This window comes from Gorilla gorilla, chromosome 10 (genome assembly GCF_029281585.2).
Source record: "Gorilla gorilla gorilla isolate KB3781 chromosome 10, NHGRI_mGorGor1-v2.1_pri, whole genome shotgun sequence".
In the NCBI taxonomy this organism is placed as follows: Eukaryota; Metazoa; Chordata; class Mammalia; order Primates; family Hominidae; genus Gorilla; species Gorilla gorilla.
In genome coordinates, this window is record NC_073234.2 from 52,924,392 (window position 1) to 52,952,007 (window position 27,616).

General features: G+C 43.9%; 1 protein-coding gene across 8 annotated transcripts; it reads left to right on the top strand.

Annotated features, from left to right (window-relative positions):
* The first annotated feature begins 10,793 nt into the window (after positions 1-10,793).
* ZNF641 (zinc finger protein 641) lies at positions 10,794-27,172 on the top strand. 8 transcript variants are annotated; one of them, XM_055357344.2, is made up of 7 exons: positions 10,946-10,990; positions 11,508-11,680; positions 13,600-13,808; positions 14,372-14,463; positions 16,262-16,391; positions 17,029-17,142; positions 18,011-21,729. In XM_055357344.2, the coding sequence occupies exons 2-7, from the start codon at positions 11,664-11,666 to the stop codon at positions 18,763-18,765; spliced, it is 1,317 nt and encodes a 438-aa protein (XP_055213319.1). In that variant the 5' UTR covers positions 10,946-10,990; positions 11,508-11,663; the 3' UTR covers positions 18,766-21,729. The 8 variants fall into 8 exon arrangements, with proteins under 8 accessions (XP_063550097.1, XP_055213322.1, XP_004053090.1 ...); XM_063694027.1 differs by lacking the exons at positions 11,508-11,680; positions 18,011-21,729 and adding an exon at positions 24,621-27,172 and having other exon boundaries at positions 10,794-10,952; XM_004053042.5 differs by lacking the exon at positions 11,508-11,680 and having other exon boundaries at positions 10,797-10,952.
* The last annotated feature ends 444 nt before the right edge of the window (positions 27,173-27,616 follow it).

Consider the following 27,616-nt stretch of genomic DNA (forward strand, 5'->3'; position numbering starts at 1 on the left):
CTGCCAGTGAGGTCCTTCCTGCTGGGTCATGTACATTGCTAGGATTTGTGACTTGCCGCTGGTCCTCTTTTCTTACTCTAACACCATCTCTGCCTCCTAGCCATTTGTTTTTCTGAGGGTCAAGGCAAAGCCTTCTCCACCTGCTCCTCCCACCTCACCGTGGTGCTTTTGTACTATGGTAAGGTTTTATTAAGGTACACGACCCCTCTCTTAGGTTCCATCTTGGAGCAAGTGGTCTGCATTCAGTACAGTGTGATCACATCTTCACTGAAGCCACTCATCTGCAGCCTCAAGAACCAGGAGGTGAAGACGGCTCTGTGTAAAATGTTGAAGCAGTAAACATGCCCCTCCCTGTATGGAGGATTCATGTTACATTTGGTCTGAAGGCAATGAGAAAAAATACTCAGAGGATGAAGTACATAAATGGCTCATTCTGTCACTTAAGAAAATTGCCGTTTGATGAACATAACCTCTAGGGTCTGGGTAATAGAAGATTCAAGCGTGAGATGGCTTATTTTATTGTATTTGGTAAGAAAATAAACACTGAGAAATAGGCCCTGGAATGGAGTTGTGTGGGGAGACAGAGTCCAAACCTGCTCGTTTTGCTTAAGAGTTTTGAAAGTATAGAACTCCCAAGGGTTTTAAAACATAAGAGTGTGAAATACTCTTCACAGTGTAAACTAGTTACTGACTGAAGATGGTACTGAAGGAAGATTGCTTCATCCACCTGACTTGGGCACCCCTAAAATGTTGATGTGTGTGATTAGAGTTGACTAACTTTCTGGATGCCAGAAAGCAAAGACACAGATTGCCAAGAACTCGCCCTAACCTGTTCAAAGGAAAAATAACTGTTTCAGGTGTGCTAATAATAACATTGTGAATGTCTTGCATAGAATCTGATTGCTTGGTGACTAGAATGGGGACTTCCTTAGGATCCAAGGTGACAAATGTCTGTGCTGTCTCAGAATGATGTTTCATTCAACCCTGGGGACACCAAGTCAATGAGTACACTCAGCATCTGCCAGGCCCATTTAGCCAAGCCTTTCCAGAACCCCTGTCCAAGTGGCCTTGACACACACACTGTTTTGAGTGACATCATTGTTCTTTTGTGTCCGGGAACTATGTATTTGCCCCTCTTTCTCAGAGTGATGTGCATACGCATTTAATCAAATACATTTATTTCTTGTCCCAAAAGATATATGGGGTGGGGGGACAATAAGCTCAAAACCCAATGTGGAGGCTCGCCCACATGTTCCCTTAAATGAAATACTTACCAGGCACCATGGTCTTTCTACCCTTAAGTATTAAAGAAAAACAAGATTTTCTTTTTATTTGGCATTTTCTTAATTTATTAAAACTTGAAGTAATAAACATTATTGGTTTGTTTTATATTTTTATTATAAACTTTTAATCTTAAGTGTATAATAAATTATACAGAATTAGTGTATAATAAATTGTATAGAATTAGTAGGGGGAATGGGTAGCAAGCAGATGAACAAGAGAAATATTTTACAATTTTTAAAGATGTCAGTATAAAAAACCCACTTTTTTCAGAAAAAAGTATACTTCATCTTAAAGTGTATTTCTACAATAAGTGTAATGATTATATAGCAATAGAAATTACCACTTGGGTCAGTTATTCTAGAAACTGACAAGTCATCTGATTGTTTTTCAAGGGAAAGGGGGGTTTTAGTCAAGAGTATACCCAATCATATACCTCAGGCGGAGCATCTGGTTCTCCCCTAAGTGATACAAATTCAAGATATACTTAGGACTAACAGAACTTAGGGACTTTTTTAAATAAGGGAAGAGTTAATAACAACATCATTATGCCCTTTCCCCCTTTCTTTGTATTTTTAAGATAAACTTTCTAAAGTGGATCTATTTAAATCTAGATTATGGGCATAGTGGAAAGGGTGGCCTTCCCCACAACAAACTCTAATAGAGGATACAAATGAAGTCATATAAATTGTTGTTAACAATATATCATCTGCATCTTACAAACACTCCCTTCCTCATCTGCATCCTTGAGGGATGGGTCCAATGACCAATCTATACACAATTTCTCCTCCCTTAGGAGACTGGGGAAGTTACTGGCACAAGGTGGCATGCATGCTTGCCACCTACTGCAGACCCTCATGCAGTAATTCTCCCTGGTGGGCCACCCCACCAGCCTTCCACATATACCTTGGATGTATGAATTTTGTTGGTGAAAGCATGGCTTACATTCAAACTGCAACCCCTCATCTTCTCATTCTCATTCTCTCTTCTGTTGCTCTGTTATCAGTATTTTATGATCTTGATTTATATTGTCCATGAGTTTGCATAAATATTCGTATTAAATTACAGTCCAGCCGGGAGAATATTAGAGTCTAGAAATGCTACTTGCCAGGCCTACGAATTGTTTTAAAATCATTTTTAAATATTTTTCAATTTGATAGGGATTAGATCTAATTCTTTCATTTGTTTGCATTTATTTTTCCTCATAAATAACATTTAGGCCGGGCGCGGTGGCTCACGCCTGTAATCCCAGCACTTTGGGAGGCCGAGGCGGGCGGATCACGAGGTCAGGAGATCGAGACCATCCTGGCTAACATGGTGAAACCCCGTCTCTACTAAAAATAAAAAATAAAAAAAAAAAAATTAGCCGGGCGTGGTGGCGGGCGCCTGTAGTCCCAGCTACTCGGGAGGCTGAGGCAGGAGAATGGCGTGAACCTGGGAGGCGGAGCTTGCAGTGAGCTGAGATTGCGCCACTGCACTCCAGCCTGGGCGACAGAGCCAGACTCCGTCTCAAAAAAAAAAAAAAAAAAAATGACAGTTTGAAATTACACCACTTAGAAGTTGTCCTAGTATAATATATTTCACAAGTGCTGTCTTGACCCAGTCTTAATGTCATGAACTCTCAGTTACTCTTGAGAACAGTGCAGCAAGCTCCTAGCCCAACTACTTCCCTTATCAGGCTCTAACACTCCTAAGTTAAAATATACAATACCCATCTGCCAGAGGTCCCCAGATCCTTAACACCCAAGGCCAGCCCCCTCTTTCTTTAGGCCACAGAATTATTCAAAATACCCAATCCCTAGGAAACCCAAGAAACCTTGCTAATGCCATCCTGTTTGCCATACATAAGCCTCCTGCAGCTCCAGCATGCTGTTTCTTTGTCCTTGGGTGCAACCCTCTATATGGCCCTGCATGGTAACCTTCTCTGCTCTGGAGCTATACATAACAAAGAGATCTGCCTTTAATCTATCCAAGTGTCTTTGTGTTGTGTCCCACCATCAAAAGAATCTTTAAATCTTATAAAATATCTAGTCTTATCCTGACTGCAATATCACCTGTCACTGACAGCTGCCTAGGGTTCACTATCTACACTGACTACAAATTATTTCTACCAAGTAATGCCTATTGCCAACATCTTACATTTGAATTGGGCTTTGTAAACTCATATCATATGCCTATACTTTTTCTTTTTTCTTTTTTTTTTTTTTTTTGAGACAGAGTCTTGCTCTGTCACCCAGGCTGGAGTGCAGGGGCACCATCTCGGCTCACTGTAACATCTCACCTCCCGGGTTTAAGTGATTCTCCTGCCTCAGCTTCCAAGTAGCTGGGATTACAGGCAACTGCCACCAAGCCCAGATAATTTTTGTATTTTTAGCAGAGACGGGGTTTCACCATGTTGGCCAGGCTGGTCTCGAACTCCTGACCTCAGGTGATCCGCCTGTCCCGGCCTCCCAAAGTGCTGGGATCATAGGTGTGAGCCACCATACCCGGCCTATTTTTTCTTAATTTAGTCATCATAACAGCTTTCAAGGAAAAGAAGAATGACATATTTATTTGATAGATGAGGTTAAGGATCTAATCTGTCACTCAGAGACACAGCCAAGACCAAAAAACAAAGCCTTTGGTTATTAACTTAGTGCTATTTCTTTTCTTTTTCTTTCTTTTTTTTTCTTTTTTTTTTTTGAGACATTGGTTTGCTCTTGTTGCCCAGGCTGGCGTACAGTGGCACGATCTCGGCTCACCGCAACCTCTGCCTCCCAGGTTCAAGCGATTCTTCTGCCTCAGCCTCCCAAGTAACTGGGATTACACGCATGCACCACCATGCCCGGCTAATTTTGTATTTTCAGTAGAGACGGAGTTTCTCCACGTTGGTCAGGCTGGTCTCAAACTCCTGAACTTTCTACCACACCTCCTGCCTACTTCTTTAGTGCTGGTTTTTTTAATTAAAATTTTCCTACATAAAGAGTCCACAAGAAACTGTTACCCTCTGGTAAGGCCACTCATTCCCTCTCCCTCACTATCAAGAACAGTAGCAATTAAAAGGGTAGGCCACAGAACTTCTTAAGCCTTGATACCACTACCACTACCAACCCCATTGCCAAGTATGATGTAAGGTACCCTCAGAGCTCTGGTACTTCTGGAAATATACCCCTCCTGTAGCATTAACCTGTCCACAACAGGACTGAAAGAGGGCCGACAGTGCTCAGCACACTTGTAGTGACACCTTCATTCTATGACCCATACAACTTCTACTCAGCCCAATCAGCCATTGCACCTCACCTCACCACTGATTAGCTGACTGAGATACTGGTCCCCAAAAGCAGTCTATAATTAGAACTGATTATCCACCTCACTAGATGACTACTAATCCCATCATGCCCTAGATCCTTGCTTCCCATACTCACACAAGAAGCCTTGCCATCCAGATCATTCCTCATCATAGCAATTCTTACCCTATTAGAGTCACCTACGTTGCCTAACTTGAATCAGGCTCCAACCCCAGCACAACCCCTAACTCCTTCCACTGTAACCTATGTAATTCAGGGTCTGTCATCAATAAAATCCCCTATATCCTTCAGCTTCTATGATGGATGTTTCTTTTACCCCCTTTAACTGAAACCTGGCTCTCTCATGGAAATAGCATGCTTCCCTTGCAGCCCTCGAAAAAGGTGGCAATTTTAAAATTCTACAATCTACATACAAAGGCTTTTCAAATGGTGGATTGCAACCCACTAGTGAGTTGTGAAATCAGTTTAGTGGATAGTTAACAGAAAAGTTTAAATAAAGTAACAATATAAAACTTCAGCACATACTGTATGTAGTTAAACATTGTTTTATGAAAATTTTGCTTCAATTAAATAAATGATGGGTGTGCTGGATCATAATCTAAATGTATTTCTTGGCCGGGCGCAGTGGCTCACACCTGTAATCCCAGCATTTTGGGAGGCTGAGGAGGGTGGATCATCTGAGGTCAGGAGTTTCAGAACAGCTCGACCAACATTGTGAACCCTGTCTCTACTAAAAATACAAAATTAGCTGGGCATGGTAGCACGTGCTTGTAATCCCAGCTACTTGGGAGGCTGAGGCCGGAGAATCACTTGAACCTGGGAGGCGGAGGTTAGTGAGCCAAGATCGCACCACTGCACTCCAGTCCAGCCTGGGCAACAAGAGTGAAACTCTGTCTTAAAATAAAAATAAAAATAAAAATAAATGTATTTCTTGCCATATATCACAATATATATTTCAAACACACATATATATATACACATATATTTGCGGGTTTTAAAAATTATTTATTTTTAGACACGAGGTCTTGCTCAGCTGCTCAGGCTGGAATGCAATGGTGCGATCATAGCTCATTATAGTCTTGAATTCCTGAGCTCAAGTGATCCTCCCACCTCAGCTGCCCAAGCAACTAGGACTGCAGGTGCACACCACTAAGTCCAGCTAATTTGCTTTAGAGGTGGAGTCTCGCTATGTTGCTCAGGCTGGTCTCAAGCTCCTAGCCCCAAGCTATCCTCCTGCCTCAGCCTTCCAAATAAGTAGGATTTCAGGCATGAACCACTGCACCCAGCTATATACATATATTTGAAAGCCATTGCTTTATATCACTGAGAGTTACAAGTAGAGTAAATGTTCTCTTTTCTCCTCATTGCTGCTTCAAGTACCATTTTCATCCTTCCTCTCTAAATAATGTCCAGCTGCATTGAAGCACATGTCATCAAACTATTCCACACACACTCCTCCTTGTTATTATTACCTACCACACTCCTGGTCACTCACCTTTCATTTAAGACTCCATCAACTGGCTTACTATCCCTCTCTCCATAATGCCTTCATTATTCCCAGTGACTTCAACATCCATGAGGACAATGCATCTCATGCATATGAATATGTGCAAGTATAATTGTATTCCTTGCTAAAATACTGAAATATTTTCATAGCCACTGTCAATCCTCTTCAATGTCATGCCTCAATGCTCTAGCCCCTCATCAGGATTCAACAGATCTCTTCACGATTCAGAAACAAAAAGTAATCATCTAACACAACAAGGTGCCTGCAGGACCCTGCACCAGCATTATGGGCTACATCTATTTTGACGGGTCCATGCCATGCTAGCAGTAGTAGTTAAATATTTTGAACCCCATCCCTGCTAGCACTCTAGTCTCTCAGTTCCTTGGCTTTATTTTACCTTAAATGATTGTGTTCACCACTGCAGCCACTCACTCTCACAGTTCATACCCTGTATCTACTTATGACCAACAGCAGCAGGAAGAATGCTGCTATGTCCCAAGGAACTCTGTATTCCACACATTAGAATCCACCTGTGTGCCCAACTCATCCCAGTTACCAGAATTCTATCAACAGAGCAGCCCAGGACCACCAAGTCTCCTTACAATGATATAATTGGCACCATCAGGTGTATCACTTCCTTTTAAACACAAATATAATGACTCCCTATCACCTGATATAGCAAATAAAAAATTCTTCATCCACTACCTTCATCCACTATTCTATCAATTTCCCTGTTTCTTCTCTAATCTAGACTGACACCCCCACATATGTGTGTTCTTCATTCCACAACATGCCACAGCATGTCCATTTCTGCCTTCTGATTCTATATGGGATGCCCTTCCTACATTTCACCTTCAAAGCTGATCTTGAAACTCCTCCATCAGAAAGTCTGAAAAAGATGGAATCATCTGCCTGCTACTCAATGCATAGTTAATTAATCCCTGCTGTAACATTGCATAGGAGTTTGTACTTGTCCATTGTAAAAGGTAAAGTACCACTCTGGTGAAAGGTGCACCCAGTGAGAAGTCAGACCAGGGCTCAATTCCTGATTGTGCCTCTTGGCTCACTTAATGTCCTTGAACCCATGCAGATCTACACCTTGCAGAGTTTGTTAACTGATAACTAAAGAGATGGCACACCAAAGCATAATATAAAGACATTTTGCATTTATTCCTTGTGATGTTTAAGACAAGGTTCTGTACAAGTACGGACGACCAAAGCAAAAATGGACAAACGGGGTCACATCAAGTTAAAAAGCTTCTTTTCTGCACAGCAAAAGAAGCAATCAACAAATTCAAGAGACAACACACAGAATGGGAGAAAATATTTGCAAACTACTTATCTGATAAGAGATTAATAACCAGAATATATAAGGATCTCAAGCAACTCTACAGGAAAAAATCTAATACTCTGGTTAAAAAATAGGCAAAAGATTTGAATAGACATTTCTCAAAAGAATACATACAAATGGCAAACAGACATATGAGAAGGTGCTCAATATTACTGATCATCAGAGAAATGCAAATCAAAACTCCAATGAGATATCATCTCACTCCTGTTAAAATGGCTTATATTCAAAAGGCAGGCAATAACAAATGCTGGTAAGGATGTAGAGAAAAGGGAACCCTCATACACTGCTAGTGGGAATGTAAATTAGTATAACTACTAGGGAGAACAGTTTGGAGGTTCCTCAAAAAAACAAAAAATTGAGCTCCTACATGATCCAGCAATCCCACTGCTGGGTATATACATAAAAGAAAGGAAATCAGTTTATCAAAGAGATATCTGCATTCCCATGTTTGTTGCAGCTCTATTCACCATAGCCAAGATTTGGAAGCAATCTAAGTGTCCATTAACAGATGAATGAATAAAGAACAAATGGTACTTACACACAATGGAGCACTATTCAGCCATAAAAAAAGAATGAGATTTAGTCATTTGCAACAACATGGATGGAACTGGAAGTCATTATGTTAAGCGAAATAAGCCAGACACAGAAAGACAAACATCACATGTTCTCACTTATTTGGAGGATCTAAAAATCAAAACAATTCAACCCATGGAGATAGAGAGTAGAAGGATGGTTACCAGAGGCTGGGAAGGGTAATGGGGGAATGGGGACAGTGAGGATGGTTAATGGGTACAAAAAATAGTTTGAATGCATGAATAAGACCTAGTATTTAATAGAACAACCTAGTATTTAATAGACCTAGTATTTAATAGTTATTATAGTCAATAATAACTGTACATTTTAAAGTAACTAAAAGAGTATAATTGGATTGTTTGTAACACAAAGGATAAATGCTTGAGGGGATGGATACCTGATTTCCACGATGTGATTATCATGCATTGCATACCTGCATCAAAATATCTCATGTACCCCATAAAGATATTCACCTATTATGTAACTACACAAATTTAAAATTATAAAAGTTATTTTTAAAAAGAAAAGGTTCTGGTACAAAGAAGATGACACCATTCAGCCTCTTTTTTTTTTTTTTTTGAGACGAAGTCTCATTCTGTTGCCCAAGCTGGAGTATTAGTGGCACGATCTCTGCTCACTGCAACTTCCACCTCCTGGTTTCAAGCGATTCTCCTGCCTCAGCCTCCCAAGTAGCTGGGACTACAGGCACGCACCACCATGCCCAGCTACAGACAGGGTTTCACTATGTTGGCCAGGCTGGTTTTGAACTCCTGACCTTGTGATCCGCCCGCCAATACCTCCCAAAGTGCTGGGATTACAGGCACGAGACACTGCGCCTGGCTTTTTTTATTTTTTTATTTTTTGGAAACAATCTCACACTGATTTGTTTCCCAAAACAGTCGAGGAGAGTTTGGGCTATTATAATATCTATCAGTTCTTTCCAAACATTCTTTTCAGGTAAAGTCAGGTTTACGTACTTGGTTATGTTCAATTTAACTCTGTGTGACGAGGCAATGCTGTGTCCAGCAGCCCCCATTTCCTTTTCCATGAGGCACACATTCTTTACTTCCCAGCCACCCTGCTGGGTGGGGCCATGTGACCATGCGCATGAATTCTGGCTAAGGGAATGGGGTGAAAATGATACATACCACTTCCAGGACTGGCCCTAATATCTCTGACAAGTTAACCACAGCCAGCCTCCCTTATCTGAGGGCCACAGATTTGACTACATTACCAAGGCCTCGGCATGGGAGAACCACCAAATGCAAGAAGCCTGGTCCTTCAATGAATGCAAGAAGTACAGACCCCACCCTCTGGCCCCAACCAACTTGTTACCACACTGTGACTTGTATGAACATAAGCCTTTATGGAGTTAAGCCCCGAGATACTGGTTTTGCTAGCCTACTCCAATTAACGCACCTTATATTTATCACCAGTGGTAGCATAAGTGAAAAGAACCCCTGGACTTAGTTCCAGGACCCGGGATAAAAATTCTGGCTCTACTACTACCCCGACATATCCCATAATCTGCTCCTAGAATATGCTCTATACTCTTCCCAACTGCGTGTCTATTGCATTTTCCTCTTTCATTAAACAGCCCTCCCGACTCTTCTCTGCCTCACGATTTCTGTCAGAGTGGGGGGCCTTCTCTGACCTCCATCCCATACGTGGTCACTTCTCTTTGCTTCAAGTGCAGCGTACATTCCTCTGTTTTAGAATCTACTATGTTTTATTGCAAATATTTGTTGACATGTGCTTCCCCAGACTGTGAATCCTTTAACTCCCAGCATTTAGTTACAGTGTCTGGCACACGTAGAAAATAAATATGTATTAAACGAATGATTGTCACATATGACCTTAAGTGAGTCAATTATTTTTTAAGTCTACTAAATAAAATTTTTGAAAATTGTTGTAATGATGAAATAAGGAATGTGAATGTGACTTGTAGGTTATAAACAGATTCTAACAGCAATGGGTTTACTCATTGTTTGTAGGCCCTTCTCATCTTTTCCAGTCAAATCCATCTTAATGCTGCAAGGTAGCACTATCCAATAGAAATATAATGCAAGCCATATTTGTAATTTTAAAACTATTTGTAGCCACATTTAAAAAGTTAAAACCAGGTGAAATTAATTTTAATATATTTAACCCAATATACCCAAAATATCACTTTTTAAATTAAATCTTCTAAATCTTAGAACACATCTCTATTCAGACCAGCCACATTTCGAGAGCTCAGGTGTCACCTGTGGCTACGGCTCCCGCAAATGGGACAGCAGCCGCAAGGCCTACTTCAGATAGCAACCTGACTTCCCCTCAGGCAGTATGAGTGACTCCTCCTCAGTGCTCTCTCAAGCCCTTTATCCTGTCGTGAAAACTAGAGGGTACGCTCCTTGAGGAATTCCAGACTGTTGTCTGGAGAAATCGCTCTCGGCCTCGGTCTGGCCTGTAACGGGCGGTTACGCAATTCCAGGTAATTGATGAACCCCTGAGGACAGAACTCCGTGGGAGGCCCAGTAGCCAGAGCGGAAAATGGTCAGTCAGGCAAGAGTGCGAACAAGTGGCCACAGCAGGCTGCGATTCCGGCGCCCGCCACCCTCCAAGCGTCTCGGGCCGTACCCTCCCCACGGCGGCGGGCGCGGAGGTCCCGGGTTCGCGTTTGGGGGCGCCTGAGCCGCAGCCCCGCCCCCTCCCGTCCCTCCCTCCCTCCCACTCCTCTCCCTCCCTCCCACTCCTCTCCCTCCCACTCCCCGCGCCTCCGCCGCCGCCGAGCCCCGGAAGCGGGCGGGGATTTCCTGTGCCCGCCCCGCCCCGCCCGCGCCCGCCGGGCCGCCGTCTCCGCCTGTCGCTGGCTCCGCCGGCCGCCGGCTCCCAGACGCAAGCGGAGGGCGGAGGGGAGGGGCAGGCGGCGCCCGGGAGGGAGGCACCGGGCCGCGGGCCAAGCCGACCGGGGGTGAGTGGAGCCGGGCCGGAGGGAGCTGCGGCTGGAGGGTGGGACGCCTGGCTTCCCGGGGCGGCTGGTGGGGGCTCGGTTACCCATAGGGGCTGGGAGGAGGATCGGCGCGTCTTCCGGGTTGCTGCCTTTCCCGGGGGTCTGCCCCGCTGACATTCTGTGCCCGCCTCTCGCCCTGTCTCCCCGTGCCCATCGCAACTGTCAGGCCCTGCGGGCTCCCGCCGCTGTCACTCGCGCACAGGTTACCCCGTGGCTCCCTTTCTCTTCACTTGCTCATGCCCCAGCTCATGGGAAACCTGTTTTCTGACCTCACTTCCCCTGCTCCAGTTCTGCCTTGCTCGGATTCTCTGAAATCTGACCCTTTCCAGGGGCACTGTGACAAGAAGAAGGGAAGAAGCAACCTTACCCCTGAGCAGGCTCCCGTCCCGCCCATGCCCTACCCGTGGCAGGGGCCAGGGTTCTCTGATGGACGGAGCCAACTCGTCCGTGTGCCCTTGGGCTACTCATTTTTATAACATGGCCCCTTTTCTGTTCATCAAAAACTTCCTTTTGCAGGTCCCTTGCTACCCATATGTGTGAAGAAAAGGGGGAAATGAAAGCCCTAGAACCCACACTGCAGTGGGCATGGGATCATCCTGGAACCAGGAGAAATGAGGTTAGGGCTACCACCTTAACCGCCCAGGTGCTGGCTCTGCGTGAATATCTTAGGAAATGCAAGCTGAGGACAGGTACCCATCCCATCCTTTGCTGAGATTTTTGCTAGCGCTTCCACGGATTTCTATCAGTGGTATAGAAAAACTTACAGCTGGCCCAATGGGCTCTGCACAAAGAGGCTTCCCATTAAGAGACTCTGCTACCTGGGGGAGATGGAGAAAGGGTTTGAGACAAGTGTCCAGATATGTAGCTAGAGGTAAAGCCTTCAGGGAGGATTTGCACAGGAGCTAGAGAACCAGAAAGATGGGACGAAGAGGGAGAATTAGTGCCCTGTGTGTTAAAAGTGGATACAGAGCTGGAATTCAGAGAAGAGAGCTAAAATGGAAGTTTCCCTTTATTGCTTTAGCAAGAATTTTCCTTTCTCATGAAAAGTCTCTGAAAAGGAAACCTCCTAGGCTGGGAATCAGTCCAGGGTGCTCCCATGAGGCCCTGAGCCATCTTTGGACTTCTGAGATAAAAGGGGAATTTGTTTTTCCTGTGCATTGGGCTTAGGGTTCCCACCTACCTCTTTTGTCAAAGACAAATAGGCAAGAAAATAGACGACTTGACATCTGTGATTACCTACCCTGGCCTTCAAGGTTCTTGCAAGTGTTATTGAAAGGATGTAAGTAAGCCAGGATAGTTACCAAGTTTCTGACTGCTCTTGGAAGCCTTTCACAGACTCTGTTTGGATATTGAATAAGAATACCCAAAATATGTTGCCAAACAGAAAGATTCTGAGTCTCAGATTATTTCTCTGCCATAAAGCCCTATCACAACAGAAGTGTGACCCATCCTGCTCTTAAGTTGTCTAAAGAAAAAGAAGAGCCCACTATCTGGTATTGTACACTGCAGGATTATTAAGAATTAAAAAAAAATAACCTAAATCTCTTCTCTTGCAATCAAGACCCATTTTTTTCTGTTTGACCTATATAGAGATAGAAGGGACCTCTGTTTTTATTCATTAGTAGCATCATTCATCAGCCTTCTTCTCCAGACAGAGAAAACTACATCCGACATTTTTAACTTTCCCAGTGGCTGTATTTCCCATCCCTTTCTTGACTTTGATGTTTTCTGATGAACACACACTGGCTTCACCATATGCTTCTTTCAAACTGAATATATTTTTCTAATGAGATCTGACTGGTGCCTGACAAATAAACAGGTTTGTTCTTCTGGGTCATGTTAGCAGCAGTTCTTCCCCCCTTTTCCAGCTCTGGTTCAAACTCTGTTCCTTTTTACTTTTCCTGATTAAACTTCAGCTCCTCACTGACCAACAATTTCTCTTACCTCTTAGGATTACTTTGGAGTCTTAACACCCGCTTTCCAAGTTATCAGTTTTTCTACCATATTTACTACCAGTTCTCATTGGATGGTAGACCAAGTGCCTTTTTATTGAGGCTTGTCCCAAGTGAGGTACCTTTTGGCCCAGCCTCATGATACAAATACACCCCTTGGTTGGGACTTTTACCTATAGTAATCATTTCATTCTAAACTGATGAGACTGTGATTTGTGGCAGAAAATCTTCTGTGTGATTACATCCATCTTGTTGAGTGCAGGTCTATGTGTATTTCTTCCTGTATGTTTCCAAATTGCTTACTTTCCTGTACTTCATGTGCTTGAAATTAAATGGATAGCCTTTGAATTTCCAGGACAGTTCTTTTTTTTAAATGAACTTCTTCTAACCTTCAGGTATATTCTGTTTCTATAATGAGGTCCACAAAATACCAGTTAGTGGCTTTGCTACGTAGCACCTGCCAATTTCTTAGTTCCTCCAAGAAGCTTGGTGCAGGCTCAGTTGATCGGAACACATCAAGCTTTTAAAGTTCATCTTCCAGCAAGCTCCTCCTATCTAGTTTCATCTATTATCCCTGGGCCTGTTCTTCATAACTCCCTTAGGAATATCACTCCTTTCCCATTTTCATGGGCATTGCTGATATGAATTTGTTCCAGGTCACAATTTGGGTCTGCAGCAGAAATGCTTTCAGAACAGACAGCAGCTCTGGGGACAGGATGGGAATCAATGAATGTACAGCTGGATGGAGCAGAGCCCCAGGTGGAAAGGGGAAGCCAGGAAGAGCGGCCATGGAGAACAGTACCAGGACCTCTGGAGCACCTGTGCTGTGACCTTGAAGAGGAGCCACAGTCCCTTCAGGAGAAGGGTGAGAACTCACAGAGTGTGTGGGAAGCACAGTGCATAGTCTCCTAATATTTGTTCCAAAAGTAGGGTTAAAAATCTCCAAATTGCCATGGACTAAATAGCATAACCTGTACCAGGACCAGCCCATTCTTTCTGAGCCCTGGTCACAGGTACAGAATAGGCTCCTGAATTCAGCAAACCATGCAACTGGGCTTCTCTTGTTTCTTCATAATTACTCCCTCCACATGCAAATGCATAATTAGTGATACTGAATGAGGGAGATGAAGGAAGTGGCAGCAACCTGATTACTGTTGGATAACCCACTCAGTAAGATGTAATTTACTAGATGAAAATTACATTCAAGTACTGTAAATTCAAACTATCGCTAGTCTAACTAAAAGCCATCTGATACCCTTTCAGAACATTTTGAGTGATGGCCTTCTCATCTACATTTATGCATTTGAGTTTTACCAATGGGCATAGATACAGAAGATGTGACCCTTAAGCCTCTCTAAAATGGGGCCCAGGCCCCATTGAGAAAGGGTGGATAGTTATTCTCTAATGTTTCTTCTCTCTCCTTATCAGCTCAGTCTGCTCCCTGGGTTCCTGCAATTCCCCAGGAGGGGAACACTGGAGACTGGGAGATGGCAGCTGCACTTCTTGCGGCTGGATCACAGGTGAGCTCTGCTTCCCTTGGCGTCTCCTGTGGTCCCATCACTGCTGCCTTTGTATTGCTTTCGCATCAGCCCATTGATGAGTTGGCTCACATGATCATCAATGGTATGTTCATCTTATAACTGAATAGATTCTATCCCTTTCCAAGGGGTCATAAGACCCTTGAAAAATGAAATGGACCCACAAGAAAGGGAATTCCTTGAGGTTAGAGTTTTTTGGGGTTTTGTTTTGTTTTTTGTTTTTGAGACAGAATCTCACTGTGTTGCCCCGGCTGGAGTGCAGTGGTATGATCTTGGCTCCCTGCAACCTCCACCTTCTGGGTTCAAGCGATTCTCGTGCTTCAGCCTCCCAAGTAGCTGGGACTACTGGCACATGCCACCACACCTGGCTAATTTTTGTGTTTGTAATAGAGACAAGGTTTTGCCACATTGGCCAGGCTGGTCTTGAACTGCTGACCTCAGGTGATCTGCTGACCTCAGGTGATCTGCCCACCTCAGCCTCCCAAAGTGCTGGGATCACAGGTATGAGCCACCGTGCCTGGCCAAGGTTAGGGTTTTTAATGGATGGCTGTGTTTGTTATCCACAGGAGGATTTTAAGAATAATTAATTACCTTCCTTTAAGAAATAAATCTGGAAAGATTAGGAAAAGAGGACCTGAAGAAAGCTTAGAAGAACCTAAAGTGGAAGGATTGGGTAGATGAGGGAGCATTTATGGAAAAGAAGAGGAAGAAGGATATAAAGAGGGGCAGAGCTAGAAAGGAAATTAGGTTTAGATTCAGAAGGCAATAGGAGAGCTGTGGAAAGCTAATACTAATAGTGTTAGTACTAATAGAGTACACCCCCAGAGTGCTTATCATGTATGCCATTTTCTGGGTGCTTTATGTATATTAACTCATTTAATTCTGAGAACAACTCAGTTATCCAATTTTACAGATGGAAATGGGGCAGGGAGAGATTAAGGCACTTGTGTAGGTCATGCTGTGAGAAAGTGGCGAAGCTGAGTCACTTGGCTCCAGATTCTGAGCTCCTAACCACCATACTGTGCTGCCTAAAAATATAAAGATAAGGCCAGGCACGGTGGCTCATGCCTGTAATCCCAGCACTTTGGGAGGCCGAGGTGGGCAAATCATAAGGTCAGGAGTTCGAGACCAGCCTGGCCAACATAGTGAAACCCCGTCTCTACTAACAACACAAAAAAATAGCTGGGTGTAGTGGTGGGTGCCTGTAATTCCAGCAACTTGGGAGGCTGAGACAGGAGAATCGCTTGAACCTGGGAAGTGGAGGTTGCAGTGAGCCAAGATTGTGCTACTGCACTCCAGCCTGGGCGACAGTGAGACTCCGTCTCAAAAAAAAAAAAAAAAAAATTCTGTGGCAAGGGAGGCAAGAAAGAATGTTTTATCTGTAGCATTTTGTGCTGATAGAAAAGGCAAGGTCCAGTGGAAGAAGGAGGAAATGGTACACAATTTCTTCATAAAAAGAGTAAGGCCAGGGAGAAGTGACTGAGTAGACACCTGTAGCTAAACAGAGGTGGTGATGAGTTTGTGGTGCCTCCAGCTTCTCATGGCCCCACTTGGGAAATTCCTCCAGTAACATTACACTCACTCACTCCTTGACCATCTACCTTTACTCCTCTCCTCATTTCCCTGTTACCAAAACTATGTGCCCTACCCAGGGACTTCTGGGCAGCTCTTTTCTCAGATCATTTCTCACCCTCTCTCCTCTACTAACTTAGCCTTTCATACTGAATCACATTTTCCTTAAAAAACAGCTGCTGACAGAAGATGCTACATTTTGTTTCAGGGCCTGGTAACCATCAAGGATGTGTCACTGTGCTTCTCTCAGGAGGAGTGGCGGAGCCTGGACCCCTCTCAGACAGACTTTTATGGAGAATATGTCATGCAGGAAAACTGTGGGATAGTAGTCTCTCTGAGTAAGCATGACCTTCTCCAGCCACTAGAAGATTGTACTCTGGGAGGACGGAGCCATCTGCTTCAGGGCTATTGGATAGTGTCTGTCTAGGACTCTTTCTGTGGCAGGGAATCTGTCTATGCTTCCGCTGGAGAAAGAACACTAGGGCCAATCCCGAGAGAATGAGAGTAAACATCATTAAAAAAAAAAAAAAAGTAAAAAAGCAAATGATGCTTAATTGTGGAGTAGAACTTGAGATTCTTCTTGGTTGGGAATTAGGAGGTTCTCATAAAGCAGAGAGAACTGGAACTGGGTCCTTGTAAACTTGGGAACCATGTAGAGGAAGACAGGGATGCAGGGAGCAGGACTGTCGTAGTAGGACTAAAGTGAAGGTATGCCCAGAAAGGCCAGCTGGGCTGGAAGTATCTGAGTGGAAGAAAACAGGTTCATTGGGAAGGAGAGTGATTTTCTAGGCAGAGAAGAGGGACTTAACAGAAATGGGTGGGGGAAGAGGTTGGGGTGGGGATATGTTTCTTTCTTGACCTTCTTTTGTCTAGAGTTCCAAACAATAGAAAACAGTTTTTTTGTATTTTTTTTTTCAGAAATATAGAATTGCTGTTGAACTAATTGACAGCTCTATTTTCCTTTCCCACGAGCAGGATTTCCAATTCCCAAACTGGACATGCTTTCTCAACTAGAAGGAGGAGAAGAACAATGGGTCCCTGACCCCCAGGACTTAGAGGAGAGGGACATTCTGAGGGTCACATATACAGGTAAGAACCTAGAATAGGCTTTCAGCCACTTCCTTCACAGTTCGGGACATCATCATTCCATGTTCGTTTAATCCCTCCTCTGCCTCAGAGAGTTCCAGAGACAAAAGGTTTAGAGATTTTTTTTCTTCAAAAGCAAGGGAGTGTAACAGAATGATGTAGCAGGCATTTTGTGGATTTGAATTCTGGGCTGTACTTGTGGGACCTTGGAAGAGTAATAAAACTCCCTTTGTTTTCTTCATCTGTAAATTATTGTGAAAAATATATGAATATATTAGATTATTAGAATAGAACAGTGCCAAGCACATAATAAGCACTCAATAAATGTTAGTTGTTGTTATTGTTGATATTGTTGTCAACCTCCCACCCATTTCAGGAATGCCTTGAGGACTGCTGACAGGTGTCATTCAGCCAGTGACAATTGCGGCACATTCTGTAATTCTCTCCATCTATGCTTAGATAGAAAGATGCTGATTAATAGTAATATACAGTAGTAAATAAATAATGGTAATAAATAATAACAATAACATATACAATTTACTAAGTACTTAAACTATGTGCAGGTTCTGTGCTATCTATCTTATAACCGCCTGAGAGAGAGGTATTATTCCAATTTTACAGAAGAAATGAAGGTTTAGGGAAGTTAAGTGGGAAAGCTGAGACTCCATCTTAGGTAATCTGCCTCCTAAGCCTAGGCTTTTAACCTCTATATCTATTGCACTGTCTTGTACGACATTAGACTATGTTCTCTCAGCCCTTCTGGGGTCAAGTCTGGGCTCTGGCAGGTATCAGACAACCTCATTTGTGACTTAGGCCTCAAGCACTCTCTTGTGACTCTTCTCTTGGGGTTGGTATTTCCCCTTCTCTGCAGGAGATGGAAGTGAACATGAGGGGGATACCCCTGAACTAGAAGCAGAACCTCCCAGAATGTTATCCAGCGTGTCTGAAGATACTGTTCTCTGGAACCCGGAGCATGATGAGAGCTGGGATTCCATGCCCAGGAGCTCCAGAGGAATGCTCCTGGGGCCCCCTTTTCTTCAGGAAGATAGTTTCTCAAACCTGCTGTGTAGCACAGAGATGGATTCCCTGTTAAGACCCCACACATGCCCCCAGTGTGGGAAACAGTTTGTATGGGGCTCCCACCTTGCCAGGCATCAACAAACACACACTGGGGAGAGACCCTACAGCTGCCTCAAGTGTGAGAAGAGCTTTGGGCGAAGACATCACCTCATCAGGCACCAGAAAACCCACCTACATGACAAGCCCAGCAGGTGCTCTGAGTGTGGTAAGAATTTCCGATGCAACTCCCATCTGGCCAGCCACCAGAGAGTGCATGCAGAAGGCAAATCCTGCAAAGGCCAAGAGGTTGGAGAGAGCCCTGGCACAAGGAAACGGCAGCGTGCCCCACCAGTGCCAAAGTGTCACGTGTGCACTGAATGTGGGAAGAGCTTTGGCCGAAGGCACCACCTTGTGAGACACTGGTTGACCCACACTGGGGAGAAGCCCTTCCAGTGCCCTCGCTGTGAGAAGAGCTTTGGCCGAAAACATCACCTGGACAGGCACCTGCTCACCCACCAGGGACAAAGTCCCCGGAACAGCTGGGACAGAGGAACATCTGTCTTTTGAAATCTGTTTCCACTACAGCTATGGTCAAGTCTATCAGCCGGTGCTACCAGGAGTCACTGCCAGGGCTGCCGTTCTCCTGAACCCCAGTGGCCAGAATCATAAGCCCTGACCCCATCCCTAGAAAGATGAGGTCCCAGCAATGGCCAGAGCATTTCTCACCAGTTCTGTGAGATAGCACATAAAAATAGAGTTCTTTGGGCAAAACTTTTGGGAAGCAATGCATCCTACATGGGCTGATATTCAGCCTGAGCTGTTCTCAAGAGGAGAGTGGTACTGGCAGTTTATGGCTGAAATCCATTCTGATTGGTTGGAGTCTATGCTATACCAGTTGTTAAACATTTTGAGTATCACTCTTGCATACTGTTACTATTATATTTTCTCTATATATAGACAGAAAGGCCATTTGAGAATATTAAAGGCTCTGAAAATTTCTGCAGTAGACCAAACTGAAGTTTCTATTAAGGCAGTGTTTCCTAAATGTATTTGACCTCAGTATCCTTTCTATTTACATCCCACAGAACTGGTGACTATGAAACACTCTGGTGAACACTGGGTTAGAGAGTAACAAGGAAACAAGAGATAGTGATCAGGCATCCAGAGCCCCCTTTTTTATCCATATGAAAGCCAGGGGGGCCAGGCCTTGTTCCTGTGTGGGTCTGTCTTCCTTATGCCAATCAGCAGTATATACATCACCTCTCACCCTCACCTGCTGAAAAAATAACCTTTTTACCCATTATTCCTACTCCCTTCATCCTGCACATACATATATCCAGCTGAGAGATCACACTACAAGGCTAACAGATGATCTAATACCCCCAAATAACCCAGGCCCACACAGAAAAACAAAAAAACAAAAAAAACTTTATCCCCTTGAACAGACCCCTCTCTCCTCTTGACTGTCTTTATGTGTCTGTGTATTTGTGTGCAGGGTCTTTGAAGACAGCATGCTATGTGCAAACTGTACAAGCTAGGTTTTCTAGGGGCTGTGTTCTGGGGATGAGGGTAGTGGGGATTATATGGGGTTTTTTCTTTGTTTCAAGACAGGAAGCAGTCTGATTAAGGGAGCACTAGTGGAAAGGGTTAAATGACAGGTTAAGTTGAGTACAAAGCTTTCCCAGTACTGCTGAGATTAAGACAATTGTGGATGTGTATGTCTCGGTTTGAATCTCTGGGCTGCAGATTGCTTTTACCCTGGCAGAGAAAGAGGAGTCTTTGGGGAGGTGAGCTGTTTCTTGTTGATTTCAGGCAAGAGGCACACAGAAACTTTGTATTGAGTGGGGATTTTGTTTTAAGTGCTGGAAAATTAGGGCAGGAATTACATGTTTGCAAGTTGTTGCCATCACTGGTTTGAATTTGACTGCCTCATCAAGGGGCAAGAGTTATTCTTGAAGATCTCATTCTCCCAGAAACAGAACTTTAGGGAAAATGGCTGTGGCTTAGCTTTTCAGCTGATGCAGGGTAATAAGCTTTCTGGTTGGTTTTCCTTCCAATTCTGGAAAGGTGTCCACACTAAGACCCTTAACTCTAGGGCTTGCATAAGTATTCTAGCATCGTTAGTTGATGAGTTGGTCATTGTTTCTCTTTATCAATAATTGTGTTAATACCAATCTTATAATTTTAAAATTATCTTGTATGTAAGAGCAGTTTGGGGTTAGGGAGGAAGAGGAGCAAAGTGGGATATTTTCTCTTTAATGCTTAGATACTGTTTCTTCCCTAAGATGTGTTTCTCAACCACAATTGGTGGAATGAACCAGAGAGGCAAGAGGAAGTGAATTGCACCAATTTAGTTTAGCGACTGTGCCTTTTGCAGGAAAAACTGGGTGAATCACAGCTCCTCAGAGTCCTGGACTCAACTAGAATTGAAGATAGACTTATTTTGCTGACTGGGCTTCTTAGAGTTTATGTGACTTGAACAGCTTGGCCCCTGCCTCCCTTCTGCTACTGTGAGCAGCCTTCCTTCTTCCTTCATTCTTCCTGGAATGCAGTTCTCTTGCTTATGATCCTATGAATAAGGCAAAATGGCTGGCCTTTGTAAGGCAGGTCTTGCCCTAGCTTCTCAGAAACAGGAGCATTTTAGGATCAGTATTAGGAGATGCCCCAGGGAGTAAGAAAGTATTGGGTTCAGTGATAAATCTGGACTCTGACACTTCTTTTACTCTCCCTCTTTAATACTAAAAGCTCTGCATAAGCAATGGTTCAGAACCTGTCTTGGGTACAGACCTGTTGAATCTGACAGAAACCAGAAACGCACTTTTGAGAAAAAGACATTTGTAATTCACTCAGTTTTCCATACACATTTAGCAGGTTCACAGCCCATCTGTGGAATCCCTAAACTGCCTTCAAAGAAAGGGAGTTCCCCGATCTAAAATGGTCATTATATATTTGTGTCAAGAATTAGAAGGCAAGGGTCACTAAATATTTTAAGGATTAAGGTACCAGAGGCATCAGTGTATAAGGATAGAGTCTGGTCTTTAATTACGACAAGGGTATTGCTTACATTCTACTCTCTGGTTTTCAAAAAGATCTGACATGCTGACAAATCCAGCTCCTCACAAATCTTGTTTGAAGGACTTGTGGGAAGTGATATTCCTTACTATTAGATCACGCCCCTTATAACTACATGTTAACATCCAGCCTTTTATCTGCTTGAGTAATTGTAGGGATAGAAAGTGAAGCCCCCAGAGTTAGGTGCAAGTATAGCACCCAGCTGAAAGGCATCATGGAGTCTAAGGGCCTTCTACAGAAGGGGCAATCCTTTGGGTTATTTCTGGTGTACCACTGTCTTCTCTACCTCGGTCCAACACCACCTCTCTTGGACGAAAAATAAAACAAGCAACAGCCATCAGATGAGTGAATAGATTTGAATGATTTTTCCCACAGGGAATCAGCCTCAAACGTTCATGTTTCACCCCGTCCCCTTTAAATAAAAAGAGTCTCTGTGTTCTCTTTGGGCAAAATGTAAAACAGGGATATCATCTTCAGGAACCTGTCACATTTTTCCATCTGTGGTGCCTCCACCCTATTCTGAGTATCCTCCCCTTTCCACCCCAACATAGTATCTTTCAAAGAATCCCTTGCATAGGAGACCGTAACCAAAAGTGTTAGCTTTTCACAAGGCTATTTACACTTTACTCCTTAGTTCTAATTGTGGAAGGAAAAACTTTTCCCTTGTCAAAGTAATGTTATGGCTTCAGAGAACTAAAGAGGTGATAATTTGGGACAAAATTCCTCCCTTTCCAACATTCCTGCCATCAAATCACTGTTTCCTATTTCCATCAAGGGCAGGTCCTGACTCAGACCTACAAAGGCCAGAAGGCCAGTTCTTTCCATCTCTGTATTAGGATGCATGCACTGAATGGGAGTGGGTGGGGCTGGGCAATATCAGAAAAGTGAAATCCATTCCTTTAGATCCTTAGAGAGCCTGAGCTAGCAAAATTTTCCTCTTTTCCCTTGTGAGCCATACCAAACTGTGGCTCTCAAAATTTGGTCTTTGGGTCAGCAGCATAAATATCACCTGGAAACTTGTTTGAAATGCAAATTCTTAGTCCCCGCCCCAGGAGAACTACTGAATCAGAAACTCGGGAAGGAGCTCAACATTCAGTCTTTTAACTAAATGCCCTCCAGGATGTGTGATACAAGCTAAAGTTTGAGAACCACTGGCTAGGGGATTCATATTTCAAGCAGTGGTACCTCACCCTTTTCGGATGGATCTTCACACTCCTGTTGTCAGGTTTATTCTCTGTAGCCTCACTAGGCTAGACCTCAGTTCCATTCCCCTTAGTTGCAAGGTCTTCTTCCACTCTTAACTCAGTAAAAGAACTGGGGCTAGTCACCAATATCAGAAACTATGGTGGGGCAACTACCAAGCTCCTATGATTCATTGGGGCTGGGGCTTCCAATATGGGCACTGAGGATACTTGGGTCCAGAAATCTGAAAGGACAGAAAGGAATAAACAAAGGTGGAAAATCCAATGTAAAACTGAAAAACTGACATCCAAGGAAATGATTCTTCTTTGCCTTGTCCTTTTCACTGGCTCTTCTAATAAGAGGCAGGTGGAGTGGGCATCTAGCACAAAGGTAGAGTAAGGCCTACCATGCCAAGCCCTTAAGAACCCATGTTTTCCAACATAAAAATTGGATTAGAGACCAACGAGGGGCCATGGAAGGGATTTCTAACCATGATTTGGCATACCCTATGGGCAAGGGCAGCAGGAACATCAGAGTCTCCAGGGCATTAAGAGAGAACTAGGTTTTTCTAGTAAGATTTGACACAAGCAAGATTTAAATCCAGACTCTGCTTACTAGGTAGAGGTTGTAACCAATGAAGCCATGGTGCCCAAAATGCATTCTGCTGCTTAGAAGATTCTGACAGATTCAGGCTGTGGGGAGGAATCTGCCTTGCAGTCTCTGACCCTGCTACCTCCTCCAGTTCCTCTCCCAGGCACACCTATGAGGACAGACTGAACTGACAGTTATAAATCTGCCCACAGGTCTTCTCCAAGGTCAAAAGATTAGACCCCAAGGCTGAGACTTTCTTCAACTCCAGGCCTCATGCTGCCTCCCTCTTTCCTGCCACCACCTCCTTTTTCCCAACAGGCAGCATTCTTCCTCTACTCTTTGTTCATACTCTTTTTCAGATTTTTTTGTTTGTTTGAGTTTTGCTTTGTTCTGACTGAGCAATAACATGCCCTTCCAAGGGCATTTGTTCTCTCCAACCCCCATTCCTTCTTCCATTCTAGTTTATCTCTTCAAGCTTCTGGCCAATTCTATTCCATCATGAGCCCACTTACTACCTATTCCTCTGCCTACTGTCCAGTTTCTTTTCTATCAGCTTTAAGCCTACTAAGCAGGGGTCAATTCATACTTCCCACTCTCATCCTCCAAATTCTTGGTTTGGCTATGGCAGTTCATCAGCCACCTCACCACTCTGCCCCTTTCTCATACACACTCCCACAGGACACCACCACTACTCCACCCCCTGCCTAGTACTGCCAAATCTGGCCCCTCTACTCCATTCCCTAGAGGTTCTTCTTCCCATCAGGTAACTTCCAAAGTTGTTTTCCACTTTTCACCATTTTTAATTTACTTCCTTCCAGTCTCCTGTGACTCCTGAGAATCAAACTCTCAATTCTTTTTTTTTTTTTTTTTTTTTTTTGAGATGGAGTCTTGCTCTGTCACCCAGGCTGGAGTGCAGTGACGCGATCTCGGCTCACTGCAAGCTCTGCCTCCCAGGTTTACGCCATTTTCCTGCCTCAGCTTCCCGAGTAGCTGGGACTACAAGCGCCCACCACCAGAGTGGTGCCCCCAGAGTTAGGGGCCACCACCACGCCTGGCTATTTTTTTTTTTTTTTTGTATTTTTTTAGTAGAGACGGGGTTTCACGGTGTTAGCCAGGATGGTCTCGATCTCTTGACCTCGTGATCCACCCACCTTGGCCTCCTAAAGTGCTGGGATTACAGGCCTCAGCCACCGCGCCCAGTCCAAACTCTCAATTCTACAAGCAATTTTTTGTGTCCTTATTATGTGCCAGGCACTGGCAATTTCAGGCCTGGGAGATCAAATGTGACCCTTGCTCCTGCTCTCAGTGTGTTCTTCAGCCAAGCCCTCCCCCACCACCACTTTCCTGCCTTGTATCTTGCCACTAGGCACCTGGGCATCCTCTTCCAGGAAACTTTGGGGATGAATGCCCACTTGCCATGCAGCCCAACTGCTCCATGCCTATCAGATTTCTAGCTATTATCTGAATTGGTTCCTTCTGATGAACTGTGAACTTCCTTGGGTTACCCAACAGGGGACTTATGGTCCCTGTCAGTTGAATAAAAGATGTATTGGCTGTGTCACTTATTTGTTCTCTAGGTCTTCTTCACTTTTCCCTCCATTCCTGCTCTTTGCTCCTGACAAGAAAGACTACCACAGAACGGGAGAAGATAAGTCGCAGAATCTTCTGAGAACCAACTCGTCTCACTGCCTGAAACATAAGCCTCCAGAAGCAACAGGTTGGGCCTCGCCACCTCCCTCTGGCATCCTGGTCCCCATGTGATGCTCCTGAGTCAGCCAGACACTCAATCCAACCTGGAGAGGCTGGAGGATTGGGCTGGTGGTCTGCTCCCAGGGAGCACTTCAGCAGCAGACTGCTGAGCAGGGCCAGGACTAGGGAGATCGTCCAGCATGAGTTTAAGGAGGCCCTCAGTTTCAAGGCCCTGCAAGGGCTGACCCTGCTCTTAAAGATCTGTTGAGTGCTGAACTCGAGTCTGGAGCCACCAAGTGGTGGCGGTAGTGAGTGTGACTTGACCCCTTAGAGGCATGTTTGCAATAACTGGATATTCCTGGGATTGAGAGGATAGGGTAGGAAATGGTTGGAGGAGAAAACATGGAAAAGCAGGTGTGGAGGTAGGGTTGGAAGCCACTGTCCGTTAACTCAGTGACAAAGCCTCCCCTCTTGGACAGGAAGGGCCTGTGTGGAGTGAAAGTCAAAGGCGTGGCTCTTCCTCTACAGGAGTTGCCTTAAAAAGCCTCAAGCCTATTGCTTAGGGGATGATCTTCAGATGCCTTGCAGCTTTCCTTACCCCAGCCAGATTGTTTTGTTGCCCTTGGGCCTCATAAGTTTCCTTATTTTCTTGTGTTCACTCTCGCTTCCCCTCAGCCACTTGGAGTCTGGTCTTTTCCATCACCAAAAAGGGAAGGAGGTAAGGGAATTGAGAAAAGGGAAAAGAGAAACACAGCCACTATGACTGCCCACTAGCTAGAAACATGGCAGGCACGGGGATGGTATAAACTCCCACCAACACTGTATATGAGTGCCTGTTTCCCCACAGCCTTACCAGTAGAGTAGGCTCTCAAACATTTGGATTTTTGCCCATCTGATTAAAAATACTATTTTTTTGGTATTAATGTGTAGTATAGTTTAAACATGCATTTCTAAATTGGACCTTTTCATGTTTTTAAAAGGACATTTTTGTTTCTGTTAAGTGTTTTTCAAACAACCATTGAATATTTGTTCTAGAGGACATTGAACATTTGTTACAACTCAAATCCAACAATGATGTGATCAGCATTACATTAAGCAGTTGAGGTAAAAGAAAAGCAAAGAATTGAGGTCAGGTTCATTCAATTTGCTCTGACTAAAGTTAAATACCCAAATGTCTCACTCAAATGTGAGCTCAGAAAAGTGGAGATTATGTTTTATCCATTTTAGTATTCTCAGCACAGGGCCTAGAATCTTGCAGGCACTTAGTCATTAAGGAATGAATACTAGGGATGAGATTAGCTGTTCTTGGGAATGCCTCTGGCTGAGTACCCAGCCAACATTATGATCTTCACAATCTGTGTGGCTTGCTAATGAGATATGGTCATTTCTTATATTTCATCGGAGTACAGCCACCCTAAAGCTTATCAATGAAAAATAATCTGAAATGAGCATTGTTAGCTAAGGTCAAGGTCTGGGTCTCTCATGTCTGCTACTGTTCTTGCATATGGTGGGCACTTAATAAATTGGATACATTTTGCTGAATGAATGAAAGTTTGAAATGAAGAAACCATCATAAAACAAATATAAGTGTGATGATTTTTAGGAAATCTAGAAAACAAATTGTTCCCAGCATCATTCCCATCCTACCTTAGAGGAAAAAGGCTAATACTAGACCACCTAGTATTGCAGCCTTCTTACTCCTTAGTTTAGCGAGGTCTGAGTTCTTGTCCCATGACCAAGAAGAAGGCAAGCAGACACCAGAGAGTAAGTAAGGCAGAGTAGAATTTACTAAGCAACAGAAAAGCTCTTAGCAGCAAGAGGGGACTCAAAAGTGGGTTGTCAGAAATGAGGCTGAGTTCTGGGTTTTTTATGTAGCAAAAGAAGTCTTCTGTGGGTTCTGTCATAATGGGAGGGGTAAAGTTCCCCCGGGGGTGTTGCACCATAGTGATTCCATCTTGGTTATTACCCAAGCACCTTAGCGAAACCCATGGTGGGGGTGAGGCACCCAAACCACAGTGCTAATGATATTACAATTAGCTCTGGGTCATGTTCAGGACATTTAGTTGATTTATGGTGCCTGTGCCTAAGTTGGGACAGTCCCTTCTGAGCAGACATCCTGGTATAAGAGGAAATTCTTAACCACATTTCCATCTGCTAGTTACACCATAGGGAGGGTACAGGTGCGGTCCCACTGGCGCTGTCTCTTTCCCGAGAACCTCCCTCTCTATCTACCTAGCCAGCCTCTAATTGCCTCCTCTCTCACTGGTTCTTTAGGTAAAAACATCCTAAGACTATAAAGGGGGTAATACATCTGGCTATCATCAGGGCACTTGATTAACTTTATTCTAATTGTGTTCAATAGACAATGTTTGATTTTCTCATTGCCTCTTTTCAGAGGCATTCTTCCACTCACATTCACGTGCATAGTAAACTTAATTACAACATGGGGAAATATCAAGTTCTGATCATCTATAGATGAGATAATGCTGCAAGAATTCTGCGGTTACTAGGCTTTCCATAGGCTTAAAGCAGTGATTCTCAAGGGTGTGAAAGGGTAAATATTAGCATCACTTAAGGGTGGTTTTTTGGTGTTTTTTTTTTTTTTTGGTCTGTTTTAAATACACATACCCTGTTGCCGCTTGTAGGAGATACAAGACTCTCCTGAGGAAAAGCTTGGTCAGGTGTACCTGGAGAAAGCTCCCAGGAGGTTCTAATACCTTCCCACTGCCACTTTTACCTCTTTAAGAATACAAAGTACTTCCCAGCCACTTCCATGTCCCCATTCCTTTGACTTCAGCTGAAAACAGCTACTCTTTCCTTCAATCAGCTACTTTGACGTTTTACTTCCCCAGGATCATTTGTGTCCTGTCAGCCTATGGCATGA